The sequence below is a fragment of the Aquarana catesbeiana genome, linkage group LG13 (assembly GCF_042186555.1).
Source record: "Aquarana catesbeiana isolate 2022-GZ linkage group LG13, ASM4218655v1, whole genome shotgun sequence".
Lineage (NCBI taxonomy): Eukaryota > Metazoa > Chordata > Amphibia > Anura > Ranidae > Aquarana > Aquarana catesbeiana.
In genome coordinates, this window is record NC_133336.1 from 185,533,888 (window position 1) to 185,550,597 (window position 16,710).

General features: G+C 42.4%; 1 protein-coding gene across 1 annotated transcript in view; it reads left to right on the forward strand.

The window, feature by feature from the left end:
- The window catches only part of LOC141117053 (cathepsin K-like), a 74,373-nt gene extending 58,421 nt beyond the window's left edge, over nt 1-15,952 (forward strand). The window contains exon 8 of the mRNA XM_073609644.1: nt 10,288-15,952. Within this exon, the coding sequence (XP_073465745.1) occupies nt 10,288-10,387 (100 nt within the window). The 3' untranslated portion in view covers nt 10,388-15,952. The remainder of the gene's footprint in view (nt 1-10,287) is intronic.
- The last annotated feature ends 758 nt before the right edge of the window (nt 15,953-16,710 follow it).

Below are 16,710 nucleotides of genomic sequence, written 5' to 3' on the forward strand. Positions count from 1 at the left end.
TTATTTTTTATGTCAAAAAAGTGAATTTTTTTCAAAAAAGTGCGCTTGTAAGACCGCTGCGCTAATACGGTGTGACAGAAAGTATTGCAACGACCGCCATTTTATTCTCTAGGTTGTTCGAAAAAAAATGTATAATGTTTAGGGGTTCTAAGTAATTTTCTAGCAAAAAACACTGCTTTTAACTTGTAAACAACAAATCTCAGAAAGAGGCTCGGTCTTTAAGTGGTTAATTTGTAAAAAAATGTGAAAACCAATTAAAAATTTTCCTTCCACTTTACAATTATATGCCACTTTGTGTTGGTCTATTACATAAAATCCCAATAAAATACATTTACAATTTTGGTTGTAACATGACAAAATGTGGAAAATGTCAGGGGGTATGAATACTTTTTCAAGGCACTGTATCTACTGTATATATTTCCCTTTATATTTATGATTCATATGCCTGTTGTAGACAGGTACGTGAATCTGGGTCACACACTGAGTGAGGAGGCACACTGAGACCTGAGCATCCATACAGACACTATGCCCTCGGTGCAATTGAGCTTCTTTCCCGCCGCTGTACCCGTCAGACAGCGCTGCGGCAGAGAATTTTGTACCATAGGGGGAGCCTGATGGGCATTAAAAGACACTAGTTATTATATTATTATTATTATTATACAGGATTTATATAGCGCCAGCAGTTTACGCAGGGCTTTACAACTTGAGGGTAGACAGTAAAACTACAATACACTTTAATGCAGTAGGAATCAGAGGGCCCTGCTCCTTAGAGCTTACAATCTAGAAGGAAGGGTCAAGAGATATAATAGGTAATAACTATGGGGGATGAGCTGATGGAGAAAATAAATGTAGAGTTGTTAGGTGTGGGCAGGATAGGCTTCTCTGTAGAGATAAGTTTTCAGGGATCATCTGAAAGTGGACAAAGTAGGAGAAAGTCGGACAGATTGGGGTAGAGTATTCCAGAGGATGGGAGAGGCTCTGGAGAAGTCCTGGAGGCGAGCATGGGATGAGGGACCAAGGGAGCTAGAGAGCAGGAGGAGCGAAGAGAACGATTTAGGTTGGTATTTTGAGACTAGATTAGTGATGTAGCAGGGGGCAGATTTGTGGGTGGCTTTGTAAGTTGTTGTTAGTATTTTGAATTAAATTTGTTGGTTAAGTGGCAGCCAATGGAGGGATTGGCAGAGAGGGGTAGCAGACCCCGAGCGGTTTCTAAGGTGGAGGAGTCTGGCAGCAGCGTTCATGATGAACTGAAGGGGGGGTAGACTATGTAAGAGTAAGACAATGAGGAGGGAGTTGCAGTAGTCAAGGCGAGAGATGACCAGGGAGTGGATTAGAAGGTTTGTGGTGACATTGATTAGGAAGGGACGTATCTTGGAGATGTTGCGGAGGTTGGATGTGGGGCTGAAAGGATAGTTCAGGATTACACCTAGGACCTCGGCATGGGGGGATGAGTTGATAGTTGAGCAGTTGATTTTGACAGAGAAATCAGGGGAAGAGGCACATGGGGGAGGAAATATCATGAGCTAGTTCCCATGAAAGTTCCTCTCCCCTTGTGAGTGACAGCAGGCAGTGGACAGATCCTTAGTGAATAGACAGTCTGCTGTTGGCTATAGAATCCGTTCATTGCTTGCTGTCAATTACAAGGTGAGAGCAGGCCTTATGGGGAACTAGTTTCTCATTTTCCCTACAGTGAGGGAATGAAGTATTGGATCCCCTGCTGATTTTGTATGTTTTCCCACTGACAAAGAAATGATCAGTCTATAATTTTAATGGTAAGTTTATTTTAACAGTGAGAGGCAGAATAACAACAAAAATATCCAGAAAAACACATTTCAAAAAAGTTATAAATTGATTTGCATTTTAATGAGTAAAATAAGTGTTTGATCCCCTATCAATCAGCAAGATTTCTGGCTCCCAGGTGTCTTCTATACAGGTAACAAGCTGAGATTAGGAGCAATCTTTTAAAGGGAGTGCTTCTAATCTCAGCTTGTTGCCTGTATAAAAGACACCTTTCCACAGAAGCAATCAACAAGATTCCAATCTTTCCGCCATGGCCAAGACCAAAGAGCTGTCCAAGGATGTCAGGGACAAGATTGTAGACCTACACAAGGCTGGAATGGGCTATAAACCCATGGCCAAGCAGCTTGGTGAGAGGGTGACAACAGTTGGTGCGATTATGGAACATGGAACAAACACAAAATAACTGTCAATATCATTCCGTCTGGGGCTCCATGCAAGATCTCACCTCATGGAGTTTCAATGATCATGAGAATGGTGAGTAATCAGCCCAGAACTACACGGGAGAATCTTGTCAATGATCTCAAGGCAGCTGGGACCAAAGTAACCAAGAAAACAATTGGTAACACACTACGCCATGAAGGACTGAAATCCTGCAGCGCCCGCAAGGTCCCCCTGCTCAAGAAAGCACATGTACAGGCCCGTCTGACGTTTGCAAATGAACATCTGAATGATTCAGAGGAGAACTGGTTAAAAGTGTTGTGGTCAGATGAGACCAACATTGACCTCTTTGGCATCAACTCAACTTGCCGTGTTTGGAGGAGGAGGAATGCTGCCTATGACCCCAAGAACTTCATCCCCACCGCCATACACGGAGGTGGAAACATTCTGCTTTGGGGGTGTTTTTCTGCTAAGGGGATAGGACAACTTCACCGCATCAAAGGGACGATGGACGGGGCCATGTACCGTCAAACCTTGAGCGAGAACCTCCTTCCCTCAGCCAGGGCATTGAAAATGGGTCGTGGATGGGTATTCCAGCATGACAATGACCCAAAATACATGGCCAGGGCAATAAAGGAGTGGCTCAAGAAAAAGCACAATCTCCAGACCTTAATCCCATGGAAAATATGTGGAGGGAGCTGAAGGTTCGAGTTACCAAACATCAGCTTCAAAACCTTAATGACTTGGAGAGGATCTGCAAAGAGAAGTGGGACAAAATCCCTCCTGAGATGTGTGAAAACCTGGTGGCCAACTACAAGAAACGTCTGACCTCTGTGATTGCCAACAAGGGATTAGTCACCAAGTACTAAGTCATGTTTTGCGAAGGGGTCAAATACTTATTTCACTCATTAAAATGGAAATCAATTTATAACATTTTTGAAATGCATTTTTTCTGGATTTTTTTGTTGTTATTCTGTCTCTCACTGTTAAAAAAAAACCTACCATTAAAATTATAGACTGATCATTTCTTTGTCAGTGGGCAAATTTACAAAATCAGCAGGGGATCAAATACTTTTTTTTCCTCACTCTATAAGACTCCAACTATTGCAGCATCACTGGTAGGGATGAGCTTCGTGTTCGAGTCGAACCCATGTTCGACTCGAACATCGGCTGTTCGATCGTTCGTCGAATTGCGAACGTTATGGGCCGTTCGCGCCAAATTCGTGTGGCGCGTCACGGCCCATAATTCACTGCGGCATCGCAGTGCATTGCTGGCTGATGATTGGCCAAGCATGTACTATGACCCGCATGCTTGGCCAATCACAGCGCCGTCAGTAGAGAGAGCCGTAATTGGCCAAAGCCAAGGAGGCTTTGGCCAATTATGGCTCAGGGGATTTAGTACACGCCCCACACTATATAAGGCTGCCTGCACGGCGGCCCTGTGTAGTGTGTGTTCCGGCGTTCATTGAGAGAGAGAGAGAGACAGACAGTGACATTTGATTTGAGTTAGATAGATTAGGCAGAACAGTCAGTCAGTTAGCTGCACTTACAGTGTATTGTGTATATATATATGCATCCCAGGTGTTGCATATATATATATATACACTGTATTCAGTTTAGCTAGATCCGTTCTTGTTATCTTCCTACTGACAGGCAGGCTTGTCTTGTTACAGTATTTACAGCTACCTGAAGAAAATTACTGGTGTTCCTTTGATCCTATTAGTACCACAGTCAGACAGCTAGACTATTTAAAGTTAGTGCAGTGCGTCCTGCTCACAGTGTTCAGCTAGATTCGTTCCTGTAATCTTCTTACTGACAGGCAGGCTTGTCTTGTTACAGTATATACAGCTACCTGAAGAAAATTACTGGTGTTCCTTTGATCCTATTAGTACCACAGTCAGGCAGCTAGACTATTTACAGTTAGTGCAGTGCATCCTGCTCACAGTGTTCAGCTAGATCCGTTCCTGTTATCTTCTTACTGACAGGCAGGCTTGTCTTGTTACAGTATGTACAGCTACCTGAAGAAAATTACTGGTGTTCTTTTGATCCTATTAGTACCACAGTCAGGCAGCTAGACTATTTACAGTTAGTGCAGTGCGTCCTGCTCACAGTGTTCAGCTAAACCTACAAGTTAGTGGGGTGCGTCCTGCTCACAGTGTTCAGCTAAACCTACAAGTTAGTGTGGTGCGTCCACCTCACAGTGTTCAGCAAAACCTACAAGTTAGTGCAGTGCGTCCTGCTCACAGTGTTCAGCTAGATCCATTCCTGTTATCTTCTTACTGACAGGCAGGCTTGTCTTGTTACAGTATTTACAGCTACCTGAAGAAAATTACTGGTGTTCCTTTGATCCTATTAGTACCACAGTCAGGCAGCTAGACTATTTACAGTTAGTGCAGTGCGTCCTGCTCACAGTGTTCAGCTAAACCTACAAGTTAGTGGGGTGCGTCCTGCTCACAGTGTTCAGCTAAACCTACAAGTTAGTGCGGTGCGTCCTGCTCACAGTGTTCAGCTAAACCTACAAGTTAGTGGGGTGCGTCCTGCTCACAGTGTTCAGCTAAACCTACAAGTTAGTGTGGTGCGTCCACCTCACAGTGTTCAGCTAAACCTACAAGTTAGTGGGGTGCATCCTGCTCAGTGTTCAGCTAAACCTACAAGTTAGTGGGGTGCGTCCACCTCACAGTGTTCAGCTAAACCTACAAGTTAGTGGGGTGCATCCTGCTCACAGTGTTCAGCTAAACCTACAAGTTAGTGGGGTGCGTCCACCTCACAGTGTTCAGCTAAAGCTACCTGTAGAAGATTGGTGGTGTTCTCATACTACAGGCAGGCAGTTGATTTTGCTAGCTGCAGTATCAGTACATATATATATATATATATATCCCAGCTTAGTGCAGCTACAGGCCATTAGTATGTCTGGAAGGCCAAGAAGGAGAGGCAGACAGTCACAAGTCAATAAGAGAGGGCAAGCAGGCTCTGTGTTTAGTGCTGGTCGTGGAGACGGTGCATCCTCATCAGCACGTGGCCGTGGGACACGCTTGGGCTTTTTTTCAGCAGCTGGCCGTGTTGAGCCGCAACATGCGGAAGACTTGGTCGAGTGGATGACCAAGCCGTCCTCATCCTCCTCATCCTCTCTCACCCATGCCCAGGGTACTTTGTCTGGCAAAGCAACGGCCTCTTCCCTCGGCTCAATGTCATCAGTGACTCCTTCCCTAGCCCCACCATGTCCTCCTGAGGAGTCCCTCGAACTGTTTGACCACAGTGTTGGGTACATAGTCCAGGAGGATGCCCAGCGTTTGGAAGGCTCTGATGATGATACTGAGCTCGATGAAGGCAGTAACATGAGCACGGACAGAGGGGGTGCCCAAGAAGGACAGCAATCTGGCAGTCATGCTCCCGCTGCTGCAGCATACTGCCAGGTTTGCTCCAGTGATGAGGAGGGAGGGGATGATGAGGTCACTGACTCAACGTGGGTGCCTGATAGGAGAGAGGAGGAGGAGGAGGTGGCACATCATAAGGGCAGCACATTGACTGCATCACACCCCAAAGCTCCACATGTGCAGGGCGCTGCAGTCTCTGCGCGTTATTCAAAAAGTTCTTTGGTGTGGGCCTTTTTTGAGACGAGTGCATCAGATCGCACCGCTGCTATTTGCAACATATGTCTCAAGCATATCTCGCGTGGCCAAAACATCTCCCGCTTGGGTACCACATGCTTGACCAGACATATGTTGACCTGCCATGCAGTTCGTTGGCAAGCGTATCTAAAAGACCCACACCAAAGAACAAAGAGGACCTCTCCTTGCTCCTCATCTGCTGACATTTCCAACCCCACTATACCTTCAGTCCTCTCTGAGACCTGCACTGAGAGGAATAAAGGTGTAGAATTAGGTGTGTCACAGCCAAGTACTTGTGGGCAATCTGCTTTTGGTACACCGACGTCAGATTGTACCAGGCAAATTGCCCTGCCCCAGCTGAAGTTTGCTCCCAGCCATCCACATGCCCAGCGGTTGAATGCTAGCTTGGCAAAATTGCTAGCACTTCAACTGCTGCCTTTTCAGTTGGTAGACTCTGCCCCCTTCCGTGAGTTTGTGGAATGTGCGGTTCCTCAGTGGCAGGTACCCAAACGCCACTTTTTCTCACGGAAGGCGATTCCGGCTCTCTACCGGCATGTGGAAGGCAATGTCCATGCCTCGCTGGACAGGGCGGTCAGCAGTAAGGTGCATATTACCGCTGACTCATGGTCCAGCAGGCATGGACAGGGACGTTACCTAAGTTTTACGGCGCATTGGGTGACTCTGCTGGCAGCTGGGAAGGATGCAGGACAAGGTGCAGTAGTGTTGGAGGTTGTTCCGCCACCACGCCTCCAAAATGCTAATGATTGTGACACACCTCTCTCCTCCACCCCCTCCTCTTCCTCCATGGCCTCTTCCTGTGCTTTGTCCTTGGAACCAGCGGTGCTCCGTAGCCGTTCAAGGGGCTACGCAAGTACGCAGGCCAAAAGATGCCATGCGGTGCTTGAGCTGGTGTGCTTGGGGGACAGGAGCCACACTGGGGCAGAGGTTCTGTCAGCTCTGCAGGGGCAGGTTCAGAGGTGGTTGACGCCACGCCAACTTAAGTCAGGAATGGTGGTTTGCGACAATAGCACCAACCTCCTCTCTGCCCTCCGACAGGGACAAATGACCCATGTGCCCTGTTTGGCTCACGTCCTTAACTTGGTGGTGCAGCGGTTCTTGGGCAGGTACCCGGGCTTACAGGATGTCCTGAGGCAGGCCAGGAAAGTCTGTGTGCATTTCCGCCGGTCATATAATGCCAGTGCTCGGCTGACGGACCTCCAAAAGGAGTTTAACCTGCCCAAGAACCGCCTAATCTGTGACATGCCCACCAGGTGGAACTCAACGTTGGCCATGCTGCAGCGGCTGCACACGCAGCAGAGGGCCATCAATGAGTACCTGTGCGACTATGGCACCAGGACAGGGTCAGGGGAGCTTGGTTTTTTTTCCCCACGCCAGTGGGCCATGATCAGGGATGCATGCACTGTCCTGTCACCATTTGAGGAGGCCACGAGGATGGTAAGCAGTGACAGTGCATGCATCAGTGACACTGTCCCCCTTGTCCACCTGTTGGAGCACACGCTGCGTGGAATAATGGACAGGGCACTTGAGGCAGATCAGAGGCATGAAGAGGAGGACTTCCTTAGCTCTCAAGGCCCCCTTTATCCAGACAGTGTTCCTGCGTGCCCGCCGATCACACAGGAAGAGGACGAGGAGGAGGAGCCTGGCACTCAGCATCAGCAGCAGTCTTTAAGGGATCAGTCCCAAGAAACACATGGACTTGTACGTGGCTGGGAGGAGGTGGCTGTGGACCATGTCGTCCTTAGTGACCCAGAGGACTCCGGACCGAATGCCTCAGCAAACCTACGCTGCATGGCCTCCCTGATCCTGCAAAGCCTGCGTAAGGATCCTCGTATTCGTGGTATCAAGGAGAAGGACCAATACTGGCTGGCAACCCTCCTTGATCCACATTACAAGGGTAAGGTTGCGGACCTTATCTTGCCATCGCAGAGGGAGCAGAGGATGAAACATCTTCGGGAGGCCTTGCAGAAAGGTCTGTGCAACGCGTTCCCAGAGACTGGGAGGTTACAAACTCCTGTTTCTGGACAACGTGTTGCTGAGGCTTCGGTCAGTCAAAGAAGGAGCGGTGGAGAAGGTGGCCGTCTGACCGATGCGTTCAGACAATTTTTTGGTCCGCAGCCCCAAGGTATGATCGGTTCCAGCAACCATCGCCAGCGTCTGTTTTACATGGTGCAGGAATACCTAGGGGCAAGATCAGACTTGGACACCTTTCCCACGGAAAATCCTCTGGGTTACTGGGTCTTGAGGATGGATCACTGGCCAGAGCTTGCACAGTATGCAATTGAGCTACTGGCCTGTCCTGCATCCAGCGTTCTTTCGGAACGCACATTTAGTGCTGCTGGAGGCGTGGTAACCGATCACAGGGTGCGTCTGTCCACCGACTCGGTCGATCGACTGACCTTTATAAAAATGAATCAGTCTTGGATCACCACCAGCTACCAAGCACCTGATGCTGATGTAACCGAATAATAATTTTTTTTGAAATCTCAGATCCCTTCAAAGACTGCCTATGCTGATGCTGAGTGACTATCCCTGAGTAATTATCCTCTTCCTCCTCAATCATCACGCTGATAGCTTGTAAGAAAATTTTTGGTTCTGGGCGCCACCACCAGTGCCTAAGGCACAATTTTTCTGCCCCTGTTTGGCAGGGGCGTGTAATTACAATTTTTGATGCAATACTTTGCAGCAGGGCTCGTTCCTGCGTTCCAACTAGAGTGTCTGTGAGGGGTTGCAGAGTTGTGGCACCAGCACCAGTGCCTAAGGCCCAATTTTTCTGCCCCTGTTTAACAGGGGCGTGTAATTACAATTTTTGATGCAATACTTTGCAGCAGGGCTCATTCCTGCGTTCCAACTAAAGTGTCTGTGAGGGGTTGCAGTGTTGTGGCACCAGCACCACCACCACCACAGGCCCAATTTTTCTGCCCCTGTTCAACAGGGGCATGTAATTACAATTCTTGATCTAATATTTCACAGCAGGGCCCATTTCTGCACACACCAAGAGCGAGTGAGGACTTACAGCGTTGTGGCACCAGCACCACCACCACCAAAGGCCCAGTTTTTCTGCCCCTGTTCAACAGGGGCATGTAATTACAATTCTTTATCTAATATTTCACAGCAGGGCCCTGTGAGGGCTTACGTTGTTGTGGCCACAACAACACCTAAGGCCCAAATTTCTGCTGAGTATATAGGGCAGGCCCCTACTTTCAAACATCTAACTTACAAATGACTCCTACTTGCAAACGGAAGGAGACAACAGGAAGTGAGATGAAATCTACCGCTAGGAAGGGAAATTCTCTCCTGTAAGAGTTAATATGGGAAAAACATTTCTCCTTTCCACTGATGCTTTCCAATCCTTGTTCCACAAAAAACCCCAAATTCTCAAAAAACATTTGTCATTGGGACAAAAAGTGAGGTGAAATCTTCTAAAGAGTAGGAAAGACAGCAAAACAAATGTCACAGGGGTGATAACCCTTCCCTATGTTTTCCAAAAAGCTTAAAAAAGATATTTTGGCTGGAGCTAAAAACGTTAAAAATGTGCCCGTTCAAAATGACAAACAGATTCTACTTAACAACAAACCTACAGTCCCTGTCTTGTTTGCACCGCCTGTATACTGCTGTTCAGAGTATATAGGGCCTGGTGGCCCCACACCTTTCCTTATTTTAATTTGGGTGCGGGGTTCCCCTTAATATCCATACAAGACCCAAAGGGCCTGGTAATGGACTGGGGGGTACCGTTTGTCTCACTGATTTTCATCCATATTGCCAGGACCCGACATTACATTAAACCCGCAAGCAGTTTTAAATGAGATTTTTTCCTTTAAAAATGACATTTGGTGCAGGGACTGTTCTAAACATGGGAAACACGCGCCACTTTACAGGCATACTATAGACACCCCCCAGGTACGATATTTAAAGGAATATTTCCCTTTTTTTTTTTTTACTTTAAGCATCATTACAATCACTGCTCCCGAAAAAACGGCCGTTTTTAAAAGTTTTTTTTGCATTGATACATGTCCCCTGGGGTAGGACCCGGGTCCCCAAACCCTTTTTAGGACAATACCATGCAAATTAGCCTTTAAAATGAGCACTTTTGATTTCGAACGTTCGAGTCCCATAGACGTCAATGGGGTTCTAACGTTCGTGCGAACTTTCGGTCCGTTCGCAGGTTCTGGTGCGAACCGAACCGGGGGGTGTTCGGCTCATCCCTAATCACTGGTGGCTAAGAAGCTGTAGGCTGTAAAGCTGGTCCAGTATAGACATGTAAGAGTGGCAAGGATGTGGAATTCCCTTCCACAGGCGGTGGTCTCAGCGGGGAGAATCGATAGTCTCAAGAAACTATTAGATATGCACAACATACAGGTATACAATGTAATACTGACATATAATCACACACATAGGTTGGAGTTGATGGACTTGTGTCTTTTTTCGACCTCACCTACTATGTAACTATGTAACATGTCATCCAATTCTTTTTTCTCCACAGCTGGGGCGAGGATTGGGGTGATAAAGGCTACATCCTAATGGCCAGAGACAAAAATAATGCTTGCGGCATCGCCAACCTCGCCAGCTACCCCCTTATGTGACCCGTACAGGATGCACAAAGAGGACACCACATAGACCGGTCATCTCTGGAACCCCAATGTCCTTCTTATCCTTCTTTATTTCCTTGAATGAGCACTGTCTATGTCGTCGGAAAGTCACACCAATATAAATGTTTACACAAATTTGACTTTATATAAACCCAATCGCTAAAATCTCTTAAAGGGCTCTTGCCGCAGTTGCATCTCAATTTAGCCGCTTGACAGGCACTGCAGAATACACTGTGCGTGGCTACACCCGTGTAACAATGGCCACTTTAGTTTTCAAGCATATGGGTGTATTTTTCAAAGCGCAAAAGTTTGTGTAAAAATGCCATTGCCTGCAGGTATGTGCCTATAGCCAGCCACAGCATATAGTGCAATGCAAGTCAATGGGCTAAACTATACTGCAATGGTAGCTCCCAGGTGCCACAACAACAGGCAGATTTTACTAGACATGTGCAATTTGTTTAGTTCCAAATTCATTTTTCAACGAATTTTGACAAATTCGTTAATTTCCGAATTTCCGAATTTTTCAATTTCTGAATTTTCAAATTTCGGAATTTTCAAATTTCCAAATTTCCAAATTTTTAAATTTCCGAATTTTTCAATTTCCGAATTTTTCAATTTCTGAATTTTTCAATTTCCGAATTTTAAAATTTCCGAATTTTCAAATTTCCGAATTTTCAAATTTCCGAATTTTCAAATTTCCGAATTTTTCAATTTCCGAATTTTTCAATTTCTGAATTTTCGGAAATTTCCGAATTTTCCAATTCACGAAAATTTCAGAAATTCTAAATTTCGGAAATTTGAAAATTCGAAATTTTGGAAATTTGAAAATTCGAAATTTTGGAAATTTGAAATTTGGAAATTGGAAAATTATAAATTTCAGTGATTCAAAATTTTCGGAAATTATAAATTTCAGAAATTCAAAATTCGGAAATTCAAAATTTCGGAAATTCGGAACTTCGAAATTCGAAAATTCAAAATGAGGAAATTCGAAAATAAGAATGAAAATCTGAACATTCAAAAGAATGAAAATCTGAAAATTCAAAAACCCGAAAATCTGAAATAATAACTAACTAATAATAACTATTAAATTATAGGTATTGGAATTTCCTTTCAAATTTGGCTGTTAGTGAATGTAACGAATACAAAGTTATCCGAAGTTACAAATTATCTGAAATAACGAATGCAGCATCTAAACGAATGGAACGTAACGATCTAATAATAACAATAATAATAATAAAACCTTTTTATTATTATTATTTATTTTTAATTTTTTCCATTCCATTTGTTTCGTTATTTCGGATAATTCGTAACTTCAGGTAAATTTGTATTCGTTACGTTCACTAACAGCCAAATTTGAAAGGAAATTCCAATACCTATAATTTAATAGTTAGTTATTATTTTGAATTTTACTGATTATCTTTCTCTTTTTTCAGATTTTCGAATTTCTGAATTTCTGAATATTCGAATTCCGAAAATTTGGAAATTCGGAATTCAAAAATTCGGAAATTCAGAATTCGGAATATTCCAAAATTTGAAAATCCGAATTTTCGGATTTCCGAATGACGAATTTTCGAGTTTCCCAATTTTCGAATCTCTGAATTTCTGAAAAAAGCAAAAAAAAAAAAAAAATGAAACGAAAACGAACAATTTTTTTGTCAGTGCACATGTCTAGATTTTACTCACTGAGCCCATTACCTTTAACCTGTTAATGTCATTAAAAGTGTTTTTTTTTAATATTTAGTCCACTGATTTTTCAGAGTAATCCTGCCACGATGGTCCTTGTTTAGACACTTCCTGTTGTAGGGTGACAATGCTCAGTCTTCCAATTGTGTTTCTGCATTTTCTCCCTCTCACACAGGCTTCTGAGGAAGACTACAGTGGTCATTTCAATACGCTTTACGCAGGTATGATCCATTGTTGTCACCTTCAGAAAAACTGCCCTGAGAAATTCATGTACTTGCTGGAGTATATGTAAGAAGAAAATGGCTGAATAGAGGCTTCAGGAGTTAAGCAGCACTGAGATGCAACAAAGGATAAAAAAAAAGGTTCAAAATAAAAAGCAGAATAAGCAGTACAAGAACCCAATTAGCTCATGTGCTGACAAGAAGTATGCTGATAGGAGGAGAGAGCAGAGTGGCAGAGATGAGCTCATCACTGTGCTACCTTTCCTGTTGGGGCATCGCCAACCTCGCCAGCTACCCCTTATGTGACCTGTACAGAATGCACAAAGAGGACACCACATAGACCGGTCATCAGGCTGGGGGGCTGGTCAAGGACTACCTGCACTCAGAGGACTAAATGATGCTGGTCATCAGACATCTAGCAGCAGAAACATGTACTGTGGGAGAGGGGGTGATCTCTAGATTGAATGTGAATGTTGCAGCAAAGGCTGGTTTGTTATTGTACCTTTTATTGAGTTATTCTTTTTTTTTTTTTTCCGCTGAGTTTCTGCTTTACAAGGAACCGGGATCAAAATTAGAAGTTCACAATCACAATACTAAAACAGCTGCTATCAGGTACACGGGTTTGCCATTAGACAATATTGGGTATGAGCGAGTGTTGTGTGCAATGGTTAGTTATTTCCCAGAACAGACAGAAGCAACAGACACATAAATGCGAATTGAAGCGCCACACCACAGCTATAAGGTACAGATATGACGTCCAGTAATGGTCAGGGAGAGAAGCAAATAAGTACCCAATGCATTTCGGGAGTCAACATACGCTTCATCTGAGTTTGAGATAAAGATATTCTCCCAATGCTGTGGCAAAAGAGGAATCAATCCCCATTGCCATGGCAAGAGAGGGATCTGATTGGTTGCAGTGGTGACAGTAAGATCAGATTAACCAAAATTAATGACCACAGATATTTGTTTGGTTTTAAGTGAACACTAATGCTCATTGAGCTTTCTTAGGATTTTTGATTAAGATTTTTTTTTTGTGCTTCTTGGTCCAAAACTAGAACTAGACATGTGCACTGCCAAAAAATTTGTTCGTTATCGTTTCATTCATTTTTTTTTTTTCGTTGTTCGGGTCATTCGTTATGATCGCAATTAGTAAATTCGTACATTAGTAAATTCGTAAATTCGTACATTCGCACATTCGTAAATTCGTACATATGCACATTCCTAAATTAGAAAATTTGTATATTCGTAAATTCGTACATTCGTAAATTAGAAAATTTGGAAATTTGGAAATTCGAAAATCCGAAAACCTGAAATAGTAACTATTAAATTATAAAAACAAAAAAATTTGTTGCGCTTAACAAATGATAAACTGTACAGATAGCTGCTAACACTAAATTGCTGGAAACAATAAACGTAATGTGGCTAAATGGTGTAGTGCTGAAAACACAAAATAAAAAACATAAAGTTCATAAAAAGAAGTTCATCTGTATGAGCAGAAGGACTAGAACCAATCAAAACAATGTCCACAGAGCAGAAAATAGCTAGTGATCAAGATCCTGTATGGGAGAAAGAAAGATGATATAGAGTCTGTCACCTTCAACCAATATAACTAACTCTTACCATCAATGTATGGGCTATACACATTAAATGCATTCAAAAGATGACAAAAACAATCCAATTATCCACAGCTCATATATTCCAAAGAGAGACTTCTCCCACTAGACCCAACAGCAGACTGAAAAAACCTTCCTCTCAGCCGAGTATACTCCAGGGCTCAGGTAATGATTTGATCGTCATATGAATGCATAGGATAAAGAAAGAACGCTCATTGTGCAGGCATCCAATCAAAGGGCATTTATTGAGCAAAAGAAATGATAAAATAAACTCACATTGTAAAGGAACTCATTATTAGTTAATTATTATTTCAGATTTCCGAATTTACAAATTTCCGAATTTACAATTTTACTAATTTACGATAGTACGAATCTCCGAATGTGCGAATGTACGAATTTACGAATGTGCGAATGTACGAATTTACGAATGTGCAAATGTACGAATTAATGAATATACGAATGTACGAATTTACGAATGTGCGAATGTACAAATTTACGAATGTGCAAATGTACGAATTAATCAATATACGAATGTACGAATTTACGAATGTGCGAATGTACGAATTTACGAATGTGCGAATGTACGAATTTACGAATGTGCGAATGAATGAATGTATGAATTTACGAATGTGCGAATGTATGAATTTACGAATGTGCGAATGTACGAATTTACGAATGTGCAAATGTAATAATTAATGAATGTACGAATATACGAATGTATGAATTTACAAATGTGCGAATGTACGAATTTACGAATGTGCAAATGTATGAATTTATGAATGTACGAATTTACGAATGTGCGAATGTACAAATTTACTAATGTGCAAATGTATGAATTTATGAATGTACGAATTTACGAATGTGCGAATGTACAAATTTACTAATGTGCAAATGTATGAATTTACGAATGTACGAATTTACGAATGTGCGAATGTACGAATTTACGAATGTGCAAATGTATGAATTTACGAATGTACAAATTTACGAATGTGCAAATGTACGAATTTACGAATGTACGAATTTACAAATTTTCGAATATTCTAATTTACGAATATTCGGAAAAATTTGTCAAACAGGTTTTCGTTAATTCGAATTAACAAATTTGTCGAAATTCGTTAAAAAACTAATTCAGAACGAAACAAATTGCACATGTCTACCAAGACCCTTCCAACCAAAGATAGCCCAAAACAATACCCTAAGAACATATGACCAGAAGTGAAAATAGTCTGAAACTTTAACCCAAGAACATCTGACCAAGAAACCCCAAAAATGATAGCCAAGAACATTTGACTAAAAGAAAAAATAGCTTAATTAAACAACAAACAACAGTCAAGGATTTTCAACCAGCCTTCTTGTTACATGTTCCTAGGCTATTTCCTCTGCTTGTTATATGTTCTTAGCCTAGGAACATTTAACAGGCAGAGGAAATAGCCTAGGAACATTTAACAAGAAGAGAAAATATCCTAAGCACATTTAACAAGAAGAGAAAATATGCTATTTCTTCTGCTTGTTAAATGTTCCTAGGATATTTTCTCTTCTTGTTAAATTATCGAAAACTAAACAAATTGTCTAGCACTTTAGTGTGCATGCTGGTGTCTGCTATGTGCCAGCGGTGGGGCCTTATGTGTTTTTTTTTTTTTTTACAACACAGGGCACTGTTTACCTTGTTTTCTTCTTTTTTTTACTTTATTGAAATGTCAGATTGGGTTTGTGCTGCAGCCGCTCTGCACCCAGGTATAATGTACTTGGCTGCAGTGCTGCAGGTTTTTAAGGGTTAATCCAGGCAGCTGGATGGCAACATATCACCTCCAAACTGCCCGTCAAATGCCTCTGAAAAGTGATCAAACAGGGATCACTCTTCTTAGGGGTGGCACTGACAGCCGCAAGTATAAATGAGCCGTAAAGAGTCTGGAACTCTTGGATTTCAAACTTTTAATTCATTATTGGATATTGATGATGATTATTTTTTTTTTTTTTGTAATAGGAATTTTTGTGCTGTGATCAATAAATGTTCAATAAGTAAAATAAAAACAATAAACATCTCTGGTCTCTTTTTCTTTAATTATTTCAGGTGTCTGTTCACACTTGCATTGGGTTGATTTACTAAACAAATGGGGATTATTTCTTTAGCAATGTTCACTGAGCCTAGTAAATAAGCTGGAGTTCTGTTCACTTCATTCAACCAGTATCGCGTTAGCAAAAAGCCTTCATTTTTGGGCCTTTGCATATGATTGGTTATTCACGGTGAAAACAGATTCCTCTTTGCTAAGTCTACAGCCTCTAGGCCAGTGATGGCGAACTTTGGCACTTCAGATTTTTTTGAACTACATTTCCCATGATGCTCTTGCACTCTGCAGTGTAGTGTAGCATCATGGGAAATGTAGTTCCAAAACATCTGGAGTGCCAAGGTTCGCCATCACTGCTCTAGGCCTTTATAAAAAAAAGTCAGAGTATTTTGACTATAGGAACAAGCAATTCATGTGTGTGAACTAATCAATAAATGGAACAATGATTACATCATTTTACTGCAGTATATCACATTACAAATCTGCTGGGTGCAGACTCAGAACGTCAAATCTGCATACTTGTTGCAATTGAAAGACACAAAGTATTGGCTTTATAAAGCATAAAAATAAATGAAATCAATAAATAAATACAAGCAGCAATACTAATAATAAAATAAACTTTAAAAGGAATTTATTTAATTCATAAAGAATGGCTCAAATACATTTTTTCAGCAGTAATCAATCGTTTACTTATATTTTTTAACCACCAGAAATCACTGCCAGACTATTAACTT